General features: G+C 48.9%; 1 protein-coding gene across 4 annotated transcripts; it reads right to left on the bottom strand.

The window, feature by feature from the left end:
• Positions 1-56: 56 nt before the first annotated feature.
• Positions 57-25,225, bottom strand: CTNS (cystinosin, lysosomal cystine transporter). Of its 4 annotated transcripts, none has more exons than XM_083379826.1 (11): positions 25,084-25,225; positions 18,296-18,379; positions 15,991-16,075; positions 14,800-14,887; positions 12,682-12,785; positions 11,934-12,065; positions 10,552-10,651; positions 10,344-10,463; positions 7,093-7,263; positions 3,469-3,586; positions 57-774 (listed from the first exon to the last, which is right to left on the bottom strand). In XM_083379826.1, the coding sequence occupies exons 1-11, from the start codon at positions 25,118-25,120 to the stop codon at positions 644-646; spliced, it is 1,170 nt and encodes a 389-aa protein (XP_083235952.1). In that variant the 5' UTR covers positions 25,121-25,225; the 3' UTR covers positions 57-643. The 4 variants fall into 4 exon arrangements, with proteins under 4 accessions (XP_083235952.1, XP_083235953.1, XP_083235955.1 ...); XM_083379827.1 differs by lacking the exon at positions 25,084-25,225 and adding an exon at positions 24,935-25,068; XM_083379829.1 differs by lacking the exon at positions 25,084-25,225 and adding an exon at positions 24,948-25,022.
• Positions 25,226-25,418: the final 193 nt, after the last annotated feature.

Below are 25,418 nucleotides of genomic sequence, written 5' to 3'. Positions count from 1 at the left end.
CAACCAGACCGCCTCTCCTTTCGAAAGGAGCCTTCGTCAATCAACCACGTGTCAAGAACCTGTTACACACTCTTTAATAATACCAATCCCTGAATTCAGCCATTTCACATAGAGGTTAGTGCGCTGTTCTTTGACGCCAATGTAAAGCTTTTCGAGGTAGTCCCACATCCTCCGTCCATTTCTCCCCCCGCGCAAGAGAAAAGGGGACACCGGAGGGTCCTGAAGTCACACGAGATGTCTTTCAAGTTTAACCGATTTAAAGAGGACAACCGTTTTTCCCTTCCTCGTAGCCAGCCTTCTCCTAAAGCCCGTTCTCGCTGGCTAAGATGCCTTCAATGTAGGGTTCCTGTAGCACCTCTGTAAGAAATTGGATGGCAAAACAGGTGCATTTATTCTTCTTTTGCAGACCATGACTTCCCCGGGAGCTTTTGAGGACTTCACGCCTGAGGAATTCAGGGGAGGAGGATGACTTTGGCAAGGCCGCACTGCCGGATTGCAAGACGCAAAGGCACAAAGTGGAAAAGGAGTTTTGGTGCAATTAAGGTGGCGCGGAAACTCGAGTCGTAGCAATTTTGCCAGTCTTGGTTTTCTTTGGAATAAAAGCTTCCCAATGCAGCGGGCACCCTTGGGACAGGCTACCAAGCTACTCAAACTGATCATAAACCTGGGTGCGATACAAGCAGTAATGTTGGATCATAAAGACAATGTCAAAGATGATGGAGAAGAGGCCGAGGCCAAACTTGGTGGGGTCTCCAAAAATCAGCTTCCATGCGTCTGAAGAAGAAGAAGAAAGAGACAATGAGAGCTTACAAGAAGTGGTTGAGTTAACCGTCGGAGACTAATAAATACTTGGAAAAGCATAAATAGATTTCCCCCCCCTATTTATAATTCACTGTGCAATGAAAATTTTTGGCATTTTCCTGAACAGTCTAGTTTTGTAAGGGGAATTGCGCAGCAGGTGTCCAAGTGAAGTCAGAGAAGCTGACATGAACTTTTATACAAATAAATATATTTTACATCTGCATATACAGAAAACTAGATAGTCAGGGGCACTGTGAGTAAATCAACCCAGGAGGAGCATCATGAGGTAAATCACAGCGCACAAAAGGGCTCGCAGAAGAAAAAGGCGGGAAAAAAGGGAAACTCCCCATCCACACCCACAGCAACCAATCACAGCACAAACTACCTCATGCAGGAGCCAGCACTCTCCAACCAATCAACTGCAAGATGCCAATATTAAGCTAAGTTAACTAAGACAGTTGTTCTTCGCTGTTAACAAAGGATAGGAAGTAACTTGAGATCTACTAAATTATTAGTTATGAATATGTGTGTATCCATCATTTTTCTCTCCTTTTCAAAATGGATAAACATAAGTGCATCTCTTTGCCTCAGGGATATGTCTCACACCATACTTTTGGAAGGGACCTTCTCCAATCTCTAAACTGTCAGGGAATTGCTCGGCCGGTGTCCAAATGCAGTTTAGAGACACTGACACAAACTTGTAGCTTTATATAAATAAATATGTTTTACATCTACATATACAGCAAACTAGAGAGTCAGGCAAACAGGAGCATTGTGAGGTAAATCACAGAGCACACAGAAGAAAAAGGCGGGAAAAAAGGGAACCCCCCCACATCCACAGCAACCAATCACAGTGCAGATTGCCTCATGTAGGCACCAGCACTCTCCAAACAACCACAACTGTGGTCACTGCACAGCCCCACTGCTCCAACTACTAAATTCTTAAATATCTTAACAAATTTCTACTGCTTTCCTGAGGAATTTACAAGCAGGATTAATCCATCACCGAAGAGTGCAGATGGTCCTCAACTTACAATCGAAATTGACACCAGAACTTTCATGGTTAAGCAAGGCGGTTGTTAGGCTACAAAAGCACTGAAAAAAGTGACCTACAACTGGTCCTCACACAACCACCGCTGCGTCCCCACAGACACATGATAAACTGACATGTATTTCTGATGGTTGCGGTGTCATGTGATCCCCCATTTGCGACCTTCCCAGTCAGCATACGACAAACAAAGTCAATGGAGGAAAAGCCAGATTCGCTTAAAGACCATGTGATTCACTTAATGACTGCAGTGATCTGCTTAGCAACAGTGGCCAAAAAAAAATCATAAAATTGGGCACGCCTTGCTTAGTAATGCAATTTCTGGTCCTGACAGATCATAAGTTAAGGATTACCTTTAGCTATGCAGTGAAGAGGGATTATGGATAGCTCCTGAGGGATGCATACTAGACCCACAAAGTATAAGTAGTCCTCAACTCACAACTATTCATTTAGTGACTGTTCAAAGTTGCAACTGCACTGAAAAAAAGTGACTTACGACAGGTTTTCTCACTTATGACTTTTGCAGCTTCCTCGCAATCAAGTGATCAAACTTCGGACGCTTGGCAACTGGCATGTACTTATGACGGTTGCAGTGTCCTGGGATCATGTGGTCCCCTTGTGTGACCTTCTGACAAGCAAAGTCAATGGGGGAAACCAGATTCGCTTAACGACTGCATGATTCACTTAACCACGGCGATTCATTTAAGGTCGTAAAATGGGGCAAAGCAAACTTAACAGCTGCCTCACTTAGCAACAGCATTCTGGGCTCGATTGTGGGCGTAAGTCGAGGACTACCTGAATGTCACTGTCATGCCTCCATCTGCGGAGGAAAATGAGCTGGAATGGGACCCTATGGAGGTCGAGGGAAGAGGTGTCTGTGGCTTCAGAGGAAGGTGGGGAAGAACAGGCCGAGGCAGGCCAAGGCCCTTCAGGATTGGGACAGGATGAACAGGGGAGACAAAGTTCAGGTGATGAGCAAGGGCCACCCCCACCTGATCCTAAAGCACGGAGAGCGGAGAGAACAACGCAGGCAGGCTCAACTACTTGGGAGGAGAGCGTCCCACCCCTCTCCACAAGACACACCTGTAGACTGAGACTTAAGGAGACACTGTGGAGAGAGAGGCATTTGTCGCGAACAAACGCAGATTCCTTGGAGCGTTGTGTGTTGTTGCTGATCTCTTGTTCTGTGACTTCTGCTTGGAAACCCAGAACCTCTGACCATTGGACTGACTGACAACATGGCTTAGATGTTCAAAGACCTCGGACTGTATTTTGGCTTCCCTTCTGAAACTGCTCAGGCCAGCTTGTATTCACACAGACTCGTTAGGTTGACGGTGTATGTGTCATTCCTTGTTATCTCCGTGGCCTGGAGTAAATTCACCTTCTAATCAAGACTGTATGCAAAACTACTTGCAGCCAGAGGTGGCTGAAGGGGTGTGTGTGTGTGTGTGTCTTCCTTTGTTCGGAGGCTTGCCAGAAAAGTGGGAGCATTTGGGGAAAATTTGGAGCAATTAAAGGGCAGTTTGAATTGCCGGCTGATTGCATTGCCTTTGTGCTGTACGCCCTGGGTCATCACAGTCATCTTTTCTGACTTGTCCGACTCAACGGGCCACTCTTACCGTTGTTGTAGGATTGGAGGAACATCTGCATGAGACTGAAGGCACCTCCAGTGAAGTCCAGCAGAACATTGCCAATGCTCCACCCCATGGTACTCTTCCGGCGAAAGTTTAGATAGGCCTAAAACAGTGATGGCAAACCTTTTAGAGACTGAGTGCCTAAACTGCAACCCCAAACCCACTTATTTATTTATTTATTTTATTTTATTACATTTATATACCGCCCTTTCCCAAAGGACTCAGGGCGGTTTACAGGCTGATTAAAAAACAAAGATACAAAAGTTAAAAACAAATTTAAAAAATTATATTCATCCCTGCATAAATAAAACCCCAGTTAAAATAAGATTAATCCTCAGCCTGGGCCAGAGAGCTCGAAGAGCCAGGTCTTCAGGTCCCGGCGGAATGAACGGAGGTCGGGGGCGGTCCTCAGCTCCACGGGCAGCTGGTTCCAAAGGGCAGGCGCACCCACTGAGAAGGCCCTATCCCTGGGTGTCGTCCGCCGGCAATCTCTTACCGGCGGCACCCTGAGAAGACCCTCCCTGTGGGAGCGCACTGGACGAAGGGAAGTTGATGCCGGCAGCAGGTGTTCCCTCAGATATCCCGAACCCAAGCCATTATGTATCGTCGGGTGCCGGGTGGGCATGGCCCATTAGGTGGGCGTGGCTACGGTGGTAACAGCAGACTGGGTGGGACTAAAAAGTTCAATCCATCAATTCCAACTTTGCGAGATCTTTATTTTTCCCGCGAGAAGCTGAAATTGATTGATTGATTGAACCTTTTTTTTTTTTTTTGCACACGGCGGTGGAAGCCTAAAGCGAAAAGGTTTTATAAAACCTAGCTGAAGGCCTAGGACTTGGGTGATGGCACAGAGAGGGCTCTGCATGCCACCTGTGGCACGCGTGCCATAGGTTCGCCACCACAGGCCTAAAACAAGACCAGGATGTCGAATAAGTAGGAAAAGAACACCTCTTCCACAAACAAGATTTCAAACAAGTTAGCATCTTGTCTATGGAGCTTCTCTCTCTTCCAGGTCAGGGTTGTCCCAACGGTGCTTTTTCAGGAGGCAGCTGGACTTTCTTGTTTTTCTCTGAAGACATTTCGCTCCCCATCCAAGAAGCTTCTTCTGCTCTGACTGGATGGCGGGGAATGGGAGGATTTATACTCCTTGCGGACAGCCGGTCGTTTGCCTTCTTTTAGAGAGAGGACACAGGGAAACCTCCAAGTGGCTTCAACGACTCTCCAAAAAAAAAGGCAAATGACCAGCTTTCTGAAAGGAGTATAAATCCTCCCTTTCCCCGCCATCCCGTCAGAGCTGAAGAAGCTTCTTGGAGGAGAAGCGAAACGTCTTCCAAAAAAAAACCCCAAGGAAGTCCAGTTGCCTCTTGAAGAAGCACCGTTGGGAAAACTTGGCGTTTTGTTTTTCTGCAATGTCACACAATGCGCCAGAGAGAAAAGGCCTTCAGGTAGTCCTTGACTTATGACTACAATCGAGCCCCAAAATTCTGTTGCTAAGTGAGACAGCTGTTGAAGCGGGTTTTGCCCCATTTTACAACTTTTCTTGCCACCGTTGCTAAGTGAATCATTGCACTTGTTAAAAGTTAGCAACTCGGCTGACTTTTTTTTAAAAATCCCATTTATATCCCGCCCTTCTCCGAAGACTCAGGGCGGCTTACAAGCTTAGCAGTAGCCTTCATTCTATGTATATGCCTGCTTATTAGGGCTTTCACACACACCCCAAGCGGCATTATTACAAAGTCAGCTTAATTGCCCCCAACAATCTGGGTCCTCCTTTTACCTACCTGGGAAGGATGGAAGGCTGAGTCAACCTTGAGCCTGGTGGGACTCGAACCTGCACTAATTGCAGGCAGCTGGCTTGCCAGAAAGTCACAAAGGGGGATCGCTTGACCCCAGGACACTGCAATCGTCATTAAATGTGAACCCGTTGCCAAGCATCAGAGTGCTGATCACATGACCCTGGGGATGCTGCAACGGTCGTAAGTATGAAACAACGGTTAGAAGTCACTTTTTCCCATGCCGTTTTAACTTTGAACACTCACTAAGTGTATCGTAAGTCGAGGACTACCAGCATCCCCACGATCAAAATTTGGACGCTTGGCAACTGACTCATATTTATGACGGTTGCAGTGTCCCCGGGATCACGTGATCCCCTTTTGCGACCTTCTGACAGGCAAAGTCAATGGGGAAGCCGGATTCACTTAACAACCGTGTGGCTAACTTAACAACTACAGTGATTCACTTAAGAGCTGTGGCGAGAAAGGACGTAAAGTGGGGCAAAACTCACTTAGCAATAGCAACAGCACTTAGACTTATATACCGCTTCATGGTGCTCTTGCAGCCCCCTCTAAGCCGTTTACAGAGTCAGCATATTTGTCCCCAACAATCCGGGTCCTCATTTTACCGACCTCGGAAGGCTGAGTCAACCTTGAGCTGGTCAGAATTGAACTCCAGGCAGTGGGTGGAGTCAGCCTGCAATGCTGCATTTTAACCACTGCGCCATCGTGAGAAGGAAGGAAGGAAGGAAGGAGAAAAGGGAGGGAGAGAAGGAAGGAAGCAATAGCAGCTAGACTTATATTCCGCTTCCCAGAGCTTTTACAGCCCTATCTAAGCGGTATATAGAGTCACCATATTTGCCCCCAACAATCTGGGTCAGCAGAGGAAGGCGAGTGCCATGGGGGCAATTCCTTCCTTCCTTCCTTCCTTCCTTCCTTCCTTCCTTCCTTCCTTCCTTCCTTCCTTCCTTCCTTCTTTCCTTCCTTTCCTTCTTTCCTTCCTCCCTCCCTCCCCCAATCTTCTTCCTTCCTTCCCTTCCCTCTCTTCTCCTTCGTTTGCTCCCTCCCTTTCCTTCTCTTTCCTTCCTTTTTCTCCCTTCTCCTTCCTTCCTTCCTTCCTTCCTCACCCTTCATCCCCCAATCTTCTTCCTTCCCTTCCCTCTCTTCTCCTTCCTTCTTTCCTCCCTCCCTCCCTCTTTCCTTCTTTCTTTCCTTCTCCTTCTTTCCTCCCCTCAATCTTCTCCTTCCTTCCTTCTTTCCTCCCTCCCTCTTTCCTTTCTTTCCTTCCTTTTTCTCCCCTCCTTCCTTCCTTCCTCCCTCCCTCCCTCCCCCCAGTCTCCTTCCTTCCTTCCTTCCTTCCTTCCTTCCTTCCTCCCTTCCTCCCCCCAATCTTCTTCCTTCCTTCCCTTCCCTTCCCTTCCCTCTCTTCTCCTTCCTTTCCTCCCTCCCTCCCTCCCTCCCTTTCCTTCTCTTTCCTCCCTTCTCCTTCCTTCCTTCCTTCCTTCCTTCCTTCCTTCCTTCCTTCCTTCCTTCCTTCCTTCCTTCCTTCCCCAAGCAATAGCACTTATATACCTCTCCACAGGGCCTTTTACAGCCTCCTGCGCCCCCCCAAACAATCTGGGTCCTCATTTTACCCACCTCGGAAGGACGGAAGGCTGAGTCAACCTTGAGCAAACGTCTCACTTAGCAACAGAAACGTTGGGCTCAGTGGTGGCTGTAAGTCGAGGACTAGCTATACCCCTTCTCAGTGGGGGTCCCGGAGCCCATGGAGGAAGAGCGTCGGGCGGAACCCGAGGACTCAAGGAAACAACGGAGAACCGATCCCTCCTTCGCTCACCTGGGGGAAGTATTTGATGAGCGTGATCCCCAGCTTGATGTAGGAGAAATAAAACAAGAATTGCAGCCAGGTGATTATTTGGGCGACCGTCACAGCCAGAGTGGTGAAGATGAAGAGCCACGCAGCCACCAGGAACGCAATGGCAACTCGGGACACCTTCTGACTTCCTCTCTGTGGGGGGAAGCAAAGAGAGAGAGAGAGAAGAGAGAAGAGAAAAAGAAGAGAGAGAGGGAGAAGAGAGGAGAAAGGAAAGAGAGAGAGAAGAGAGAGAAGAGAGGAGAAAGGAGAGAAGAGAGAGAGAGGAGAGAGGGGAGAGAGAGAGAAACAGAAGAGAGAGAGAAGAGAAGAGAGGGGAGAGAGGAGAGAGGAGAGAGGAGAGAAGAGAGAGAGGAGAGAAAGAGAGAGGAGAGAGAGAAGAGAGAAAAGAGAGGAGAGAAAGAGAGAGGAGATAGAAGAGAGGAAAGAGAGGAGAGAGGAGAGAGAGGAGAGAAAGAGAGAGGAGAGAGAGAGGACAGAAAGAAGAGAGAGGGAGAGAGAGAGGAGAGAGAGAGGAGAGAGAGAAGAGAGAGAAGAGAGGAGAAAGGAGAGAAGAGAGAGAGAAGAGAGAAAAGAGAGGAGAGAAAGAGAGAGGAGATAGAAGAGAGGAAAGAGAGGAGAGAGAGGAGAGAAAGAGAGAGGAGAGAGAGAGGACAGAAAGAAGAGAGAGGGAGAGAGAGAGGAGAGAGAGAAGAGAGAGAAGAGAGGAGAAAGGAGAGAGAGAAAGAGAAGAGAGAGAAGAGAGGAGAAAGGAGAGAAGAGAGAGAGAGGAGAGAGGGGAGAGAGAGAGAAAGAAGAGAGAAAAAGAGAGAGAAGGAGAGGAGAGAAAGGAGAGAGAGAGAGAAGCAGAGAGAGAAGAGAGGAGAAAGGAGAGGAGAGAGGGGAGAGAGAGAGAAGAGAGAGAGAGAGGAGATAGAAGAGAGGAAAGAGAAGAGAGAGAGAGAGAAGAGAGGAGAGAGGAGAGAAGAGAGAGAGGAGAGAAAGAGAGAGGAGAGAGAGAGGACAGAAAGAAGAGAGAGGGAGAGAGAGAGGAGAGAAGAGAGAAGAGAGAGAAGAGAGGAGAAAGGAGAGAGAGTCAACCTTCTCCAGCCAGAATTTGGCCTCAGAAATCAGTTCCCCAGTGGGCATCAATGGATGGAATCGATGAGTCAACTCAAGGGCGGCCCGTGGGAAGAAGAACGCTTGCAGTCTGCCAAACATGCCTGCTGAATTGGAGTAAAATCCGGCCTAACCCCCAAATCCTCAGTTTCCTTCGAAAAAATCTCTAAGCTGTGCACAGAATACAGAATAACAAGAGTTGGAAGGGACCTTGGAGGTCTTCTAGTCCAACCCCCTGCTCAGGAAGGAAATCCTATACCACAGAGGTCCCCATGGAGAGAGGTTTCACGTGCTGCCTGCATCCCACGGATGGGGCTTTGGTTGTCTGTGCGGACCGATTGCTGGCATGCCGCGGCCCGGTACCGGTCCACCGACCGGGAGATTGGGGACCCCCGCCTTACACCATTTCAGATACGTAGTCCTCGACTTACAACTGTTTGTTTAGAGACTGTTCAAAGTGATGACAGCGTTGAAAAAAAGGGACTTATGACCCGTTTTTCACACCTACGACCGTTGCAGTATCCCCCGGGGGTCAGGTGCCTAAAATTCAGAGGCTGGGCAACTGACTCGTATTTAAGACCGTCGCAGTGTCCTGGGTTCACGTGATCTCCTTTTGCGGCCTTCTGATGAGCAAAGTCAACGGGGGGAAGCCGGTCATAAAATGGGGTCAAATTCGTTTAACAACTGCTGAATTGTGAAGGTAAGGTAAAAGAGGACTTAGAAAGGATAGACAGACACCCATGAGGTCCTTGGTGCCCTCTGAGCTTGGGGGTTTTCTTGCAGACATTTCATGACCCGACTAGGTAACGCCATCAGTGCTAGAAGGGAGGGGCGTTTGCGGGGTGGAGGAGGAAGAGGGGAGAAGAGGAAGAGGAGAAAGAGATGAAGAAAAAGAGAAGGAGAAAGAGGACTGTGGGGTCCTTGGTGATGTTTGAACTTGGCTGTTTTCTTACAGATGTTTCATGACCCAACTAGTAACACCATCAGCGCTAGAAGGGAGTGGGGTTTGCAAGGAGGAGGAGGAGGAGGAGGAGGAGGGAAGAAAAGGACAAGGATTGTGGGTGCTCACTGCTCTCTGAGCTGGGTGGTTTTCTTGCAGACCTTCCATGACTCAACTAGGGAACACCATCACTACTAGAATGGAGTGGGGTCTGAGGAAGGGAGGAGGAAGAGGAAGAGGGGAGGAGGAGGAGGGTGGCTGTGGGCTCCTTAGAGCTTTCTGGTGGTTTTCCTGCAGACGTTTCATGACCCAAGTAGGAAACATCATCAGTGCTAGAAGGGAGGGTGATTTGTGGAGAGGAGGAGGAGGAAGAGGAGGAGGAGGAGGACGATGACGACTGTGGGGTACTTGGTGCCATCTGAGCTGGGTGGGGTCTGAGGAAGGCAGGAGGAAGAGGAAGAGGGAAGGAGGAGGACGACTGTGAGCTCCTTGGTGCCCTCTGAGCTGGGTGGTTTACCTGCAGACGTTTCATGACCCAGCTAGGGAACATCACCAGTGCTAAAAGGGAATGGGAAGAAGAGGAGGAGGAGGAGAGGAGGAGGGGGAGGAGAGGAGGAGGAGGAGGAGGAAGAGGAGGAGGAGGAGGAGGAGGAGGAGGAGGAGGAGGGGAAGGAGAGCTGTGGGGTCCTTGGTGCCCTCTGAGCTGGGTGGTTTACCTGCAGACGTTTCATGACCCAGCTAGGGAACATCACCAGTGCTAAAAGGGAATGGGAAGAAGAGGAGGAGGAGGAGAGGAGGAGGGGGAGGAGAGGAGGAGGAGGAGGAGGAAGAGGAGGAGGAGGAGGAGGAGGAGGAGGAGGAGGAGGAGGGAAGGAGAGCTGTGGGGTCCTTGGTGCCCTCTGAGCTGGGTGGTTTACCTGCAGACGTTTCATGACCCAGCTAGGGAACATCACCAGTGCTAAAAGGGAATGGGAAGAAGAGGAGGAGGAGGAGAGGAGGAGGGGGAGGAGAGGAGGAGGAGGAGGAGGAGGAAGAGGAGGAGGAGGAGGAGGAGGAGGAGGAGGAGGAGGAGGAGGAGGGGAAGGAGAGCTGTGGGGTCCTTGGTGCCCTCTGAGCTGGGTGGTTTACCTGCAGACGTTTCATGACCCAGCTAGGGAACATCATCAGTTGCACCTACCTCATAGATTAAGCACTGGAAGATGATGAACAAAGTGAGGGCTACAGCGTGGAGGCTGAAAAACACATCGTTGCTGTCCACGGGATTCACACCATTGGGATACAGGCGCAGGAATTGCTCCTGCGGAGGAAGACAAAGCCGTTACACTAAAATGGGTGGCCCAAGGTGGCCGATGGCAACCCGGCCGAGGAAGATGGGACCTGGGTACCTTTACAGGGACGATCCAAAAGAGCCCAATGTTGAAGACGCTGTAGGCAATGAAGCCGGTCAGGTTCAAGGCGATGAAGTCGAAACTGAGTCCCACAACACTGGGAGAAGGAACCGGGAAAGGGGCGGGTGAACACTTGTGGGAACAACCTGGGTAGTTTTCAGGAATTTCACAAGGGTGCTAAACTCTGGACCTTGCAATTGCCCTTGTCAGTGAGCTGGAAAAATTCAGTTTCTAGACCAGCGTTTTCCAAACTTTAAGATGAGGGGTGGATTTCCGCTCCCAGAATTCCCCAGCCAGCCTGCTTGAAGAGGGGTGGGCTTCCACTCCCAGAATCCCCCAGCCAGCATGCTTTAAAAGGGGCGGATTTCCGCTCCCAGAATTCCCCTGCCAGCCATGCTTTAAGAGGGGCGGACTTCAGCTCCCAGAATTCCCCTGCCAGCCATGCTTTAAGAGGGGTGGACTTCAGCTCCCAGAATTCCCCAGCCAGCCTGCTTTAAGAGGGATGGACTTCCTCTCCCAGAATCCCCCAGCCAGCCTGCTTTAAGATGGGTGGACTTCCACTCCCAGAATTCCCCAGCCAGCCTGCTTTAAGAGGGATGGACTTCCTCTCCCAGAATCCCCCAGCCAGCCAGCTTTAAGATGGGTGGACTTCCTCTCCCAGAATTCCCCAGCCAGCCTGCTTTAAGAGGGGTGGACTTCAACTCCCAGAATTCCCCAGCCAGTATGCTTTAAGAAGGGCGGACTTCAATTCCCAGAATTCCCCTGCCAGCCATGCTTTAAGAGGGGTGGACTTCAGCTCCAAGAATTCTCCTGCCAGCCATGCTTTAAGAGGGGTGGACTTCAGCTCCCAGAATTCCCCAGCCAGCCTGCTTTAAGAGGGAGGGATGGACTTCCTCTCCCAGAATTCCCCAGCCAGCCAGCCTGCTTTAAGACATGACAACAATTTGTTTTCCAGCAGAAAATGACAAAAAAAGCACCCATCCGGATATGCCGGATTCACTTAATGACTACATGTTCGCTTAACAACCACCCTGATCTGCTTAAGGACCATGGCGACTCACTTTACCAGCGTCCCAAAAATGGTCCTAAAATTGAGCGTGATTACTTGATGCCTCAATTTAGACCGTAATGACTTAACGATGAAAATTCTGGGCTCCGTTATCGTCGTAAGTTGAGGACTACCTTTTTGGGGAAAACAAAGGGGAAAGTGAAGCTGGCCAATTTTTACTCGGCTTCAGGGCAACCTGTTGGAAACAGTAAAACGTGCGGAATTGGGGGGGGCGTGTGCCAACCACTGTTGGGCCTTCTCCGTGACATCTTACTTGGTTAACACTGGCAACTCCCAGAGCACGGAAAACGAGGATCGTTGTGTCTTTTACCTTTTGCGTCTCCAGTTCTCAAACACCTGTGGATAGAAGGAAACCGACCAGGCTAGGAAGTAGATCCAGCCTATCAATTGGTCCACGATCCTGACGGCCTTGCTGTGAATCACAAGGAAGCGGATTCTGGGCCTGCAAAGGAAAGAGAGCGAGCTATCTTTGTGGGAACGTAGTGATTCTAAACTGATGGCTCGCTTGACGCCGCCCCCCCGGGCTCTGCCTCTTTTCCTCCTATGACTCCACCCTGGGTGCCAATTTTAAACGTAATTAATTCTTGAGAAAATCCTAACCAGTAAAGAATATCTAGAATTTGGTGGGACTGTCACAGGATCTATGATAAGACAACCAGAACGACTGAACAGAAAAGAAATATTATACCGACATGATTATTATTTTTTTTAGGAATGTTGGGGGGAAAATGATATATTTCACTGTTACCCATCAAAACAATCAGAATTGTATGAACTCAAGAGGATATTTTGGGAAAAGAGGAAATCAACTAAAACTATTATGTGAAATATGGTTTATAGAAATCAGCTGTTAACGATTGTTTTACAATTGTAACCCAGACAACACACCGTTCGCCAATTATTAAGTTATGTGTGTCTTCAAAAAAAAATCAAAAAAATATAAATTTGGAAAAAAAAAGGTTCCAAAAGTTGGGAAACAGGAAAAATGGCCAGTGAGTGAAATTACATCTCGACGAATGGAATTACCGGCTAGACATGGCTCGGTTATGGACGCTTACCCGATCTGGTGGGATGTGTTCACCTGCAGATATACCGTCACCTGCCCGACTTCTTTAGCGCTCACAAGGAAACGTGCCTCCTTTTGGCCTGCTGGAATTATGACCTGTCAGAGATGGAGACATAAAACGTATGAACTGCCGATGAGATTCAAGGGATTCAGGCTGATCCTGATGGATCAGGACTCCACCTTGTCTTGGGGCCTAGAGTTTTTCAACCCTGGCAAGATGGGTGGACTTCAACTCCCAGAATTCTCTGCCCAGCCATGCGTGTAAGCTGGGGAATTCTGGGAGTGGAAGTCCACCCCTCTTAAAGCATACCGGCTGGGGGATTCTGGGAGGGGAAGTCCACCCCTCTTAAAGCAGGCTGGCTGGGGGATTCTGGGAGTGGAATTACACACCTCTTAAAGCATGCAGGCTGGGGGATTCTGGGAGTGGAAGTCCACCCCTCTTAAAGCAGGCTGGCTGGGGGATTCTGGGAATGGAAGTCCACACCTCTTAAAGCATACCGGCTGGGGGATTCTGGGAGTGGAAGTCCACACCTCTTAAAGCATGTAGGCTGGGGGATTCTGGGAGTGGAAGTCCACCCCTCTTAAAGCATACCGGCTGGGGGATTCTGGGAGTGGAAGTCCATCCCTCTTAAAGCAGGCTGGCTGGGGGATTCTGGGAGTGGAAGTCCACACCTCTTAAAGCATGCAGGCTGGGGGATTCTGGGAGTGGAAGTCCACCCCTCTTAAAGCAGGCTGGCTGGGGGATTCTGGGACTGGAAGTCCACCCCTCTTAAAGCATGCTGGCTGGGGGATTCTGGGAGCTGAAGTCCACCCATCATAAAACATGTGGTTGGGGAATTCTGGGAGCGGAAGTCCACCCTTCTTAATGTTGCCAAGGTTGAAAACCACAATCTAAGGCAGTGATGGCGAACCTTTTAGAGACCGAATGCCCAAACTGCAACCCAAAACCCACTTATGTATCTTGGGATGCTGGGTGGGCGCGGCCCATTGGGTGGGCGCGGCTGAGGTGGTAACGGCAGACTGGGTAGGACTAAAAAGTTCAATTAATCAATTCCAACTTTGCAAGATCTTTTTTTTCCCGTGAGAAGTTGAAATCGATTGATTGAATATTTTTTTTAAAAGCGAAAAGGTTTTATAAAACCCAGCCGAAGGCCTAGGACTGGGGCGAAGGTGCGCGTGCCCACCGAGAGGGCTCTGCGTGCCATAGGTTCACCACCACGGGTCTAAGGATTTTGCCCCTTCAATCTGAGTTAGACCAGAGATATTCAGGTAATCCTCAAGTTATGACTGTAATTGAGCCTGGCAATTACAGTTGTAAGTAGTTGTGACAGTTGTAAAGCAGCTGACCCTGTGACCAATTTTATGACTTTTTTGCAGTGGTGGTAAAGTGAACAGTAGGTTGTTAAATGAACACCGCAGTTCTTAAACCCATTATTTGCTTTGGGATATTTTTTTTGCTGAAAACCAGACGTCGATGCCAATTGGCAGCAAAAACTGTCAAAGGTCATAGTCACGCGGCTGCAGGGCGCTGTGACTGATAATAAGCCAGTTGCTGGGCGTCCAGAATGTGTCATGTGAACATGGGGGGGGGCAACTTTGAAACTTTAAATAGTTGCTAGGCAATCAGTCGTAAGTCGAGGACCACAGATGGAGCTCAACTCCCAACCACAATTGAGTCCCAAATCTCCCTTGTTAAGCTGCTAGACAGTTGTTTCGTGTGTTGTGCCCCGTTTCGCGACCTTCCTTGCTGCAGTTGTTAAGTGAAACGCTGCAGCTGTTAAGTTAGCAACACGGTTGTTAAGTGAATCTGGCTTGCCCATTGTCAGGTGGTCGCAAAAGGGGATCACGTGACCCTGGGACCCGGCAACCGTCAGTAAGTACACGCCAGTTGCCAAAGCGTCCTAATTTTGATCATGTGACCGTGGAGATGTTGCGACGGGCGTTAAGTGTGAAAAAAACGGGCATCAGTCAGGTTTTCCGGTGCCGTTAGAACTTCGATCGGTCACTAGCCCGATCGTCGTAAGTCGAGGACCTCCTACATTTGTTCTGCAAAGCGTAACAGACCGAACACACCGATCTAATCCAACCCAGGCAGGCCTCTAAAACTTACCTGGTCGGGCAATTCAACAATGGTGACGTTCTTTTTGGACGTAAAAGTCACGTTGAAGCTTACTGCCATAGTCTCATTGGCTGGAGCCCTGCAGGGACAACATTAAAAAAAGGCCATGTGGGCTGGGAGAATTCGCACCCTCCTCCTTCCCAGCTGCCATGGGCCCAGCCCTCTAATACTGGCCAGGATGACCTAAGATATGCAGATGATACCACTCTAATGGCAGAAAGTGAAGAAGAACTAAAGAGCCTGGTGTTGCGGGTGAAGAAGGAGAGTGCAAAACTTGGGTTGAAACTAAACATTAAGAAAACCAAGATCATGGCATCTGGCCCTCTCAATTCCCGGCAAATAGATGGGGAAGAAATGGAGGCAGTGACAGATTTTATTTTCCTGGGCTCCAAGATCACCGCAAATGGGGACTGTAGCCAAGAAATTAAAAGACGCTTGCTCCTGGGGAGGAAAGCCATGGCAAATCTAGACAGCACACTAAAAAGCAGAGACATCACCCTGTCAACAAAAGTGCGTATAGTCAAGGCTATGGTCTTCCCAGTTGCAATGTATGGCTGTGAAAGTTGCACCATAAGAAAGGCTGAGCGCCAAAGAATTGAGGCCTTTGAACTATGGTGCTGGAGGAGACTCCTGCGAGTCCCTTGGACTGCAAGGCGATCAAACCGGTCGGTCCTAGAGGAGATCCACCCTGACTGCTCTTTAGGAGGCCAGATCCTGAAGCGGAAACTCAAATCCTTTGGCCACCTGATGAGAAGGAAGGACTCACTGGAGAAGAGCCTCATGCTGGGAAAGGTGGAGGGCAAGAGAAGAAGGGGACGACAGAGAATGAGGTGGCTGGACGGAGTCACTGAAGCAGGAGGCGTGAGCTTAAATGGACTCCAGAAGATGGTAGAGGACAGGAGGGCCTGGAGGAACGTTGTCCATGGGGTCGTGATGAGTCGGACACGACTTCACAGCTAACAACAACAAATGACCTAAAAAAGTAGGACTCACCGCACGGCGCGACATTATCTTGCGGGGAACGCCCAGTCCGGAAGCCCCAACGTAACAAAAGAAAATTGAATTTTTATCCCCGGGGGAATGACTGCGCCCCGAGGGTGTTGCCTGATTACCTAGCACTTCCTGTTTTTTCCCCCCAGGTGTGTTTACCTTGGAGGTGGAAGGTGAAAAATAAGGGCTTACCTGAAGGCGAGTGTGATGGTTTGCACGCTGTGGTTTTCCAGGGAAACTTCTTCAGGAGCAGAGAAAAGAGAGGGCCCATCTTCAACTGGGAAGAAACAAACAAAGATCAGGAAAGTTTGAAGTCCCTTTTCCATCCCAGGTTTCCGGCTTCGGACAAGAATATGTTGATTTGGCAGAGGGGGGAACCCACAGAATCCGGTCCGTTTCAGAGACTGGCACGTGAGCCCCCTCCCCACCCACCCACCCACCCCGACTGATCCAAGCTCAAGGCTTGGATCACCTGCCATTTGGGGTGTAACACTTCCAATTTTCCACGTCACCCTCCATTGCCTGTGGCCCAGGGGCGTCTAACCTTGACAACTGTTAAGACCTGTTGGACTTTCATCTCCCAGAATTCCTCACGGCGTAACCTTAAATTAAAGCAAGGCTGGAGATCCCTGATCTAGATCAGTGGATTTCGATCTCGGCAGCTTTGAGATGAGGGGATCTCAACTTCAAAGAAGGAAGGAAGGAAGGAAGGAAGGAAGGAAGGAAGGAAGGAAGGAAGGAAGGAAGGAAGGAAGGAAGGAAGGAAGGAAGGAAGACTAACAGAGTTGGAAGGGACCTTGGAGGTCATCTAGTCCAACCCCCTGCTCAGGCAGGAGACCCTGTACCATTTCAGACAAATGGCTGTCCAGTCTTTTCTTTAAAAAAACCCAGTGATGGGGAAGGAAGGAAGGAAGGAAGGAAGGAAGGAAGGAAGGAAGGAAGGAAGGAAGGAAGGAAGGAAGGAAGGAAGGAAGAAAGGAAGGGGGGAAGGAGGGAGGAGATGAGAAAGAAGGAAAATAGGAGGCGAGGAGAAGGAAGGAAGGGAGCAGAAGTAGGGGGCCAAGGGGAAGGAAGGAAGGGAAAGAGAGAGAAGAGAGGAGGATGAGAAAAAAGGAAGGAGGAGGAGGGAGGAGAGGAAAAAAGAAGGAAAATGGGAGGAGAGGAGAAGGAAGGGAGAAGAAGTAGGGGGCCAAGGGGAAGGAAAGAAGGAAAAGAGGGAGAGGAGAGGAGGATGACAAGAAAAAAGGAAAAGGATGGAGGAGTTTAGAAAGAAGGAAAAGGAGGGAGGAGAGAAAGAAGGAAGAGAAAATAAGGAGGGGGGAGGGAGGGAAAGAAGATGCTGGCTGGGGAATTCTGGGAGTTGAAGTCTACAGGTCTTCAAGTCACCAAGGCTGGACACCCCTGCTATAACTCATGTAGACATAAGGGAGATGCTCAATTTTGTGCAGCAACTTGCCTCTAGATTTAGGGATATAGTTTAAAAACATCTCACTTGCATCCATGAATGCATGAACAAGGGGCTGGTGCTGCAAAGGAAGTGATGAACCTCACCAGCTGGTTTATCTAAAGCGGTGTTTTTCAAGTATGGCAACTTTAACCTGGATAAACTTCCACTCCCAGAATCCCCCAGCCAGCCATGCTTTAAGAGGGGTGTACTTCCACTCCCAGAATCCCCCAGCCAGCCTGCTTTAAGAGGGGTGGACTTCCACTCCCAGAATGCCCCAGCCAGCCATGCTTTAAGAGGGGTGGGCTTCCACTCCCAGAATCCCCCAGCCAGCCTGCTTTAACAGGGGTGGACCTCCACTCCCAGAATTACCCAGCCAGCCTGCTTCAAGAGGGGTGGGCTTCCACTCCCAGAATCCCCCAGCCAGCCTGCTTTAAGAGGGGTGGACTTCCACTCCCAGAATGCCCCAGCCAGCCATGCTTTAAGAGGGGTGGGCTTCCACTCCCAGAATCCCCCAGCCAGCCTGCTTTAAGAGGGGTGGACTTCCACTCCCAGAATGCCCCAGCCAGCCATGCTTTAAGAGGGGTGGGCTTCCACTCCCAGAATCCCCCAGCCAGCCTGCTTTAAGAGGGGTGGACTTCCACTCCCAGAATCCCCCAGCCAGCCTGCTTTAAGAGGGGTGGGCTTCCACTCCGAGAATCCCCCAGCCAGCCTGCTTCAAAAGGAGTGGATTTCCACTCCCAGAATCCCCTAGCCAGCCTGCTTTAAGAGGGGTGGGCTTCCACTCCCAGAATCCCCCAGCCAGCCTGCTTTAAGAGGGGTGGACTTCCACTCCCAGAATCCCCCAGCCAGCCTGCTTTAACAGGGGTGTAAGTCTGCTGGCTGGGGAATTCTGGGAGTGGATGCCCACCGGCCTTAAAGTGCCCAAGTCTGAAAAAACTCTAAAGCACTTCTTAAAAAAAACAGGAAGCACATCTTGAACAGGTTCAAAAGGCAGATGGGAAAGCTGGCCCACCTCTGGATTTCTTCTGTTTCGCAAACCAAATCACTTACCGCAGGCTGCGAAAGAGAGCAAGGACAGGAACAGCAGCGAGAAAAGGCTGCGTCTCTTCGCCATCGTGCCGACACAGCCAACAGCTGCAAAGCAGAACAACACAAAAGGGGAAATTCTCAGTTTTTCTAAGAAAAAAACCCCAAAGGGGAAAAAAACAAAACAAAAAAACCCACACCCCAGTCTCAAAAGGCCAAACGCGCTGGTTTGAAAATGCAGTTTATCGCCAAAGCAAATCGTTGCCTCTTAGCGGACGATCACATGATAAAACATACGTGGTCCCGCTTGCCGGTGCGGTTTTTACAGTGAAAGGAAGAAAAAAAAAACAATCTGTACTCGTGACTTGTCCCAAATCGGCGGGGAAAGTTTGCCAACTGCCCGATGACAAGTCGGTCCTCATCTGGAGCCGATGGATCCCGAGAAAGAGGATCGCAAGGGGTGGGAGGGTGTCAAGGCTGTCCCCACACTGCTCCAAACTAGAGGTCAAAAAAAACCACGACGGAACGATGGTTTGTCCCATCAGATTACTCCACAATGCAGGCTATGTTAGATGTTTTGTGCCAGCCATGGCAGTTCCCCCAAAAGGTCATCAGATGGGAGCAAAGAGGCTTCTTTGCTTCCACTGATGGGTCAGGGGTCCCCGGCCCCTGCAGCCCCATTGGCGAGAGAGTTTTATGGTTAGGGAGGGGCTGAGACCCCCCATAAATACCTCTGCTCAAGGGGCTGCTCTTCGTCTACATCTAGTCTAGTCCAGCTATGCTATGCTTGCTTGCTCTCTGTTCTCTCTTCTGCTAGCTTACAATCCAGGCATGGAGGCCTCCATGCCAAGTAATTCTTTCACTCTAATCTATCGTTGAATAAAGCTTCATATGATTGCATCTCTGCGTTCTGCCTTTCACTTGGAAGCACCTTAACGATCCATCGACCTCGTGAGACCATTTCACAGGCTAGCTGCTCCTCCACACAAAGGCTTCTGCGTCACACAAATGCCTTTTGTGAACCATCATTATCTTCTCGCACCTCCCCGTGTCCCTGCCCCACCCCGCTGCTGTTCGTACATACGCAACGAGGCTCTCTTTCCCTGGATGATCTCCTGCTAGTCCTGAGACCCAAATTTCCACGGCGAAGCAAATGGTGGTTCAGCCACCACCCGATTTTACGAATGAATGAATGAATGAACCTTTCATTGTCAAAGTACAACCATGTATACATTGAGACTGGCTGAGCCTCCCCTCGTGCCCCCACTCCCCCAGCTTACAGTGACACAAACCCTCCATCTTATTACACCCTGTGAGCTAATTGCAGAACGCACCGGCCTCGCAAGTCAATCATGCATAAAGTTTATAAAATTATTTCCCGTTCAAAAGCCTGACAGCCCATGCATAGAAGCTGTTCTTCAGCCTGTTAGTACTGCTGGTTATACTCCTGTATCTCCTACCCGACGGTAGGAGAGTAAAGAGATACCGTGCAGGGTGTGAGTCGTCCCTGAGAATCTTCCTCACTCTTCCAAGGCAGTGGGCCCTGGCGAGGTCATCCAGTGGTGTCAGGGGACAGCCCACAATGTCTTGTGCTGTGCTCACCACCCTCCGTAATACTTTCCTATCCACGGCTGCCAGACCAGCATACCAAACCACAATGCCATACGAGAGGACGCTCTCTATAGTAGACCGGTAAAAGAGGGCCATTAGCTGTTGTTCTACCCTGTTCTTCCGGAAGACCCTGAGGAAGTGAAGTCTCTGTTGGGCCTTTCTGGCCACCTGAGTTGTGTTAACTTTCCAGGTCAGATCCTCACAGAGGTAGACTCCCAGAAATTTAAAGGAGGAAACTCTCTCCACACAGTCCTCCCCGATGTAAAGTGGGGCAGGTTCCTCCTTTTTTCTCTGGAAGTCTAACACCATCTCTTTCGTCTTGCCGATGTTCAGGTGCAAGTTGTTGTTACTACACCATCTGGATAGTTTTTCTACCTCCACCCTGTATGCTGTCTCATCCCCACCTGTAATAAGACCCACCACGGTCGTATCATCTGCGAACTTAATTATCGCAGTAGATGGGTCGGATGATACACAGTCATATGTGTATAAAGAGTACAGGTAGGGACTAAGCACACAGCCCTGTGGCGTGCCGGTGCAAAGCTTCAGGGAGGTGGACAAAGCAGACCCGACCCTCACTGTTTGTAACCGGTCCCTAAGAAAGTCTTGAATCCAATCGCAGATGGAGGGGGAGAATTTCAAGTCAGTCAGCTTCTCGATGAGAATGCTCGGCAAAATGGGTGTTGAAAGCCGAGCTATAATCAACAAAAAGCATCCTGACATAACTTCCAGGTTTTTTCAAGATGACTTGCTACAGAGTGTAAAGCAGTAGCTATGGCATCGTCTGTCGACCTGTTCCCCCTATAGGCAAATTGATGTTTATCAAAATCCAGTGACTTTTTTTGGCCAGCGTTGTTAAATAAATCGCTGCAGCTAAGTGGATCACTTAGTCGTAAACCGAATCTGGCTTTTCCCACTGTCTTTGTTTGTTGGAAACTAGCTGGGAAGGTCGTAGATGGCAAATGAGGTGAGGCCTGGGTCTCTGCGGGCAACAGGGAGATTCCCAAGAAGAGGTTGACATTGTTGTTGTTGTTAGTTGCGAAGTCGTGTCCGACCCATCGCGACCCTATGGACAACGTTCCTCCAGGCCTTCCTGTCCTCTACCATCTTCTGGAGTCCATTTAAGCTCACGCCTCCTGCTTCGGTGACTCCATCCAGCCACCTCATTCTCTGTCGTCCCCTTCTTCTCTTGCCCTCAACTTTTCCCAGCATGAGGCTCTTCTCCAGTGAGTCCTTCCTTCTCATTAGGTGGCCAAAGGATTTGAGTTTCAGCTTCAGGATCTGGCCTTATAAAGAGCAGTCAGGGTTGATCTCCTCTAGGACTGACCGGTTTGATCGCCTCGCAGTCCAAGGGACTCGCAGGAGTCTTCTCCAGCACCAGAGTTCAAAGGCCTCCATTCTTTGGCGCTCAGCCTTTTATGGTCCAACTTTCACTGCCATACATTGCAACTGGGAAGACCACAGCCTTGACTATACGCACTTTTGTTGACAGGGTGACGTCTCTGCTTTTTAGTGTGCTGTCTAGATTTGCCATGGCTTTCCTCCCGAGGAGCAAGCGTCTTTTAATTTCTTGGCTACAGTCCCCATCTGCAGTGATCTTGGAGCCCAGGAAAATAAAATCTGTCACTACCTCCATTTCTTCCCCATCTATTTGCCAGGAATTGAGAGGGCCGGATGCCATGATCTTGGTTTTCTTAATGTTTAGTTTCAACCCAAGTTTTGCACACTCCTTCTTCACCCGCAACACGAGGCTCTTTAGTTCCTCTTCACTTTCTGCCATTAGAGGTTGACGTAGAAGGTGGGAATTGAAGGGGAATTTGCAGATGACACCAAACTGGCAGGAGTAGCCAACACCCTGCAAGACAAGCTCAAGACAAGATCTTGACAGACTGGAACCATGGCCCCTTTCCAACAAAATGAGTTTCCGTGTGGAGAAAAGCAAAGTTTTACATTTAGGCAGGAAAAAAAAAATCAAAGGCACGAATATAGATTGGGCCAAACCTGGCTCAAAAACAGCAACCGTGAGAGGGATCTTGGAATCCGAGTGGACGATCTCTTAACCGTGAGGCAGCCCTGTGCGGCAGCAGCCAAAAAAGCTAACACAATCCTGCGTTGTATGAAAAGAGGCATAGAATGAAGATCACGCGAGGTATTAAGTCCCGCTTTACAAAACCCTAGTGAGGCCACACCTGGGAATACTGCAGCCAATTTTGGTCATCGTATCACAAAAAAGATGCTCGAGAGTTTGGAAGAAGTTCAGAGAAGAGCAACTAAGATGATCCACGGCCTGGAGACTAAATCATACGAAGAACGGCTGCGGGATTTGGGTATGGGCAGTTTAAAGGAAAGAAGAAATAGGGGAGACACGATAGCAGTATTCCAGTATTTCGGGGGCTGTCACAAAGAAGATGGGGTCAACCTACTCTGCAAACCATTTGAAGGCAGGACAAGAAACAATGGATGGAAACTGATCAAGGAGAGAAGCAACCTGGGATTAAGGAGAAACTTCCTAACAGTGAGGACAATTAACCAGCGGAACAGCTTGCCACCAGAAATCATGGGCACTCCATCACTGGAGGTTTTTAAGAAGAGACTGGACATTCACCTGTCTGAGATGGTATAGGTTCTCCTGCTTAAGCAGGGGGCTGGACTAGAAGACCTCCAAGGTCCCTTCCAGCTCTATTCTATTCTATTCTATTCTATTCTATTCTATTCTATTCTATTCTATTCTATTCTATTCTATTCTATTCTTATTCATGTGATCCCAGGGTGCTGCAATTGTCATAAATACATCCCAGCTGAATTTTGTCCATGTGATTGAGGGGATGCTGTGACAGTTATAAGTGAGAGGACTCATCATAAATCTTTTTTTTTCCCAGTGCTGTTCTAACTCCCAACAGTCCCAAAAACGAATGGTTGTAAATTGAGGACTGTCTGTATTCCACCAATCGGATACACTCTTATGATTCGCAAATGCAAAGGGCCACCATTTGCCCTTTTGATGGCAGAAAACGATCTGGTCTTCTAGAAACGTTTCCTTGTGTGAAACATTTTGCAAATGCAGTATAACAGAAATCTGATGATGTCAGACTCAACGGACACCTTTATCTCCACAAGATGATGGTTTATCCATAAACCGCTATGGCTAACGTCAAAACTTTTTTTTTTTGAAAAAAAATTAGATTACGATCCTAGTTGCCATGTACAATCTTGAGTTTTAATGCATTGAAAAGGTCCGGGGGTGGTGGTGGTTGGATTTCCTGCTTGAGCAAGGGGTTGGACTAGAAGACCTCCAAGGGCCCTTCCACAACTCTGTTATTCTGTAAAAAGGACCTCTGACTACAAGCTAGGATTAAGGTGTTGATATCTTGTACGAAATACAACAAATGCAAATCTTGTACCAAAAGAAGGCAAATGTGATCAACCAAGTGTGAACGCTAAGCTTATAAATCACATAGACTGAAAGTAAAAAAAAACAAAAAACCTTTGAGTATGTGAGGTGACTTTTACCCTCGCACACTTGACTTGGATCGACTTTTGCAACAATAAACAGCTAAAATAATTGCCTTCCTCATTCCACCCTGATTTATTGACTATTCACCGCTGAGAAAACAGAACTCGGCTGACCTCCAGCCAAACAGCTGCTTAAAGGATTTATTTTCTTATAGATAAGAGAGCTCAAGAAACGAAATAAAATATTTTTTTCCTCTTCATTAGTACATTAAATCTCATCTACTGAATTCTCACTTGAAGTCTCGGCTCAGTATAAAGCTTCTGCATCAGCAATAATGGTCTTTTTTTTTTAAAAAAAAGGTATACATTTAGATATCATTTAAACCAGGGGTCTTCCAACTTGGCCCTTTTATGACTTGTGGACTTCAACTCCCAGAATTCCTCAGCCAGGCACACAAGTTTGAAGACCCCGGATTTAAACATAAACAACGACCGTTAAGAGTCAACTCGGACACTTGGCAACTGACTCATATTTAGCCTGGTTGCAGTGTCCCGGGGTCACGTGATCCCCTTTTTATATTTATTTATATTTTAATTCCATTTGCGACCTTCTGCCCAGCAAAATCCATGGGGGAGCCAGATTCACTTAACAACCATGTGATTCGCTTAACAAGCGTGGCAAGAAAGATCCTCAAATGGGCCAAAACACACAGTAACAACTGTCTCGCTTAGCAACAGTAATGTTGGGCTCCATTAGGGTCACAAGTCGAGAACTACCTGTATGCCACTGCATGCGTGTGATCTATTCCTTGCTCCTTACCGTTCGTTTCTGTCGCTTTTTATTGAAGTAATAAAAATAAAAATGTTTACAAAAAGAGACTGGATTCGTCTGCCAAGCAGGAAGAGAAAGAAGAATGGAAAAATACAACAATCCGAAACAAGTTACTGATTTGAAAATAATTCTTGGAAAACATTTTCCCTGCGATTAACAAATTCTTCCCAATTTTAAAAAAGTATAAGAGATAAAGCGGTGCTCATGTGATTGTTGTTATTACTATTATTACATTATTGCTATTATTATTATTAGATTCCTTGGGTTGTTACTGTTGCTGTTGCTATTACTATTACTACTACTACTACCATTACTATTACTACTACTACTACTAATATGCTCCCTGAGTTAATGTCCAAAGCTACATATCCCACCGTCCACTCCACAAACAATGGGAACTGTAGTCAAAGGCATATGGGAAATGTGGGCTCCATTTCCCCCATCCAAACACCCCCAGGATTCTCGGTGTCCGAGAGCCCATGAACTCTGTCCATGCTCAGGGGCTCTATCACTCAAGAGGGGCAGCCGTTCTGGGAGGGAGGGGAATCTTAGGGTTTGGGGAGGGTCTTCCTAACCACAAGGGGCACAAATTTCTAGGATTAATGGGGGAGGGTCGTCCTTTCTCGCCCCTATCCTCCTTGTGGTTCTGGACTACAACTCCCATCGTGTAGGAGGGCGCCCAGTTGGAGAAGGGTACACTAGACAGATGGAGGGGGCGCTCACTCTCCCCGAAACCACAACCCCCGTAATGCAATGCGGCAGCTAACCGTCGAAGCTCACAATGAGACCTCGCGGGGCACGCTGGGAGCGGTAGTCCTCCTCACTCCCTTTCTCACAGATCGCTCCGTCCCCTCTCAGATTGAACCCCGGGGCTTCGTCTCCGTCCCCGCCGGCTCCCGAGGGGGCGTCCACTTACCCGGAGAAGCAGCGCCGCTGCTCCATCCCGCGAACATGACTCCCCGCCCCTCCCTATCGCCCCGTTCTTGCCGTTGGTCACGAGATCGGCGCTATATAATGACAGGGCGGGCATTTCCCCCTCCCCTTTCGCTTGCCGTAGCGGCCATCTTGGGTGGGTAAAAGGGTGGCTGTTCCCGTGGCAACGAGTGCCTCCCACGCATGCGTAAAGGATCCAGGACTTCCTAGGTGGGAGGTGATTAAGAGGGTGAGAGGGCCAGGACACGCCCAACATGGTCTTAGCCCGCCATATTGGGTGTGGCGAAGCGATTCATGCAGCACAAACAGGGCGTGACC

This window comes from Vipera ursinii (assembly GCF_947247035.1).
Source record: "Vipera ursinii genome assembly, chromosome: 1".
Classification (NCBI taxonomy): domain Eukaryota; kingdom Metazoa; phylum Chordata; class Lepidosauria; order Squamata; family Viperidae; genus Vipera; species Vipera ursinii.
This window is presented reverse-complemented; position numbering and strand designations above follow the sequence as displayed.

Coding starts and splice junctions, on each gene's coding strand:
- CTNS (XM_083379826.1), bottom strand. CDS start 25,120: ATGTTCGCGGGATGGAGCAGCGGCGCTGCTTCTCCGG. Junction 10,652..11,933: donor GAGAACTGGAGACGCAAAAG/GTAAAAGACACA, acceptor TCCTTCTCCCAG/TGTTGTGGGACTCAGTTTCG. Junction 3,587..7,092: donor TCATCAAATACTTCCCCCAG/GTGAGCGAAGGA, acceptor TCACTGTTTTAG/GCCTATCTAAACTTTCGCCG.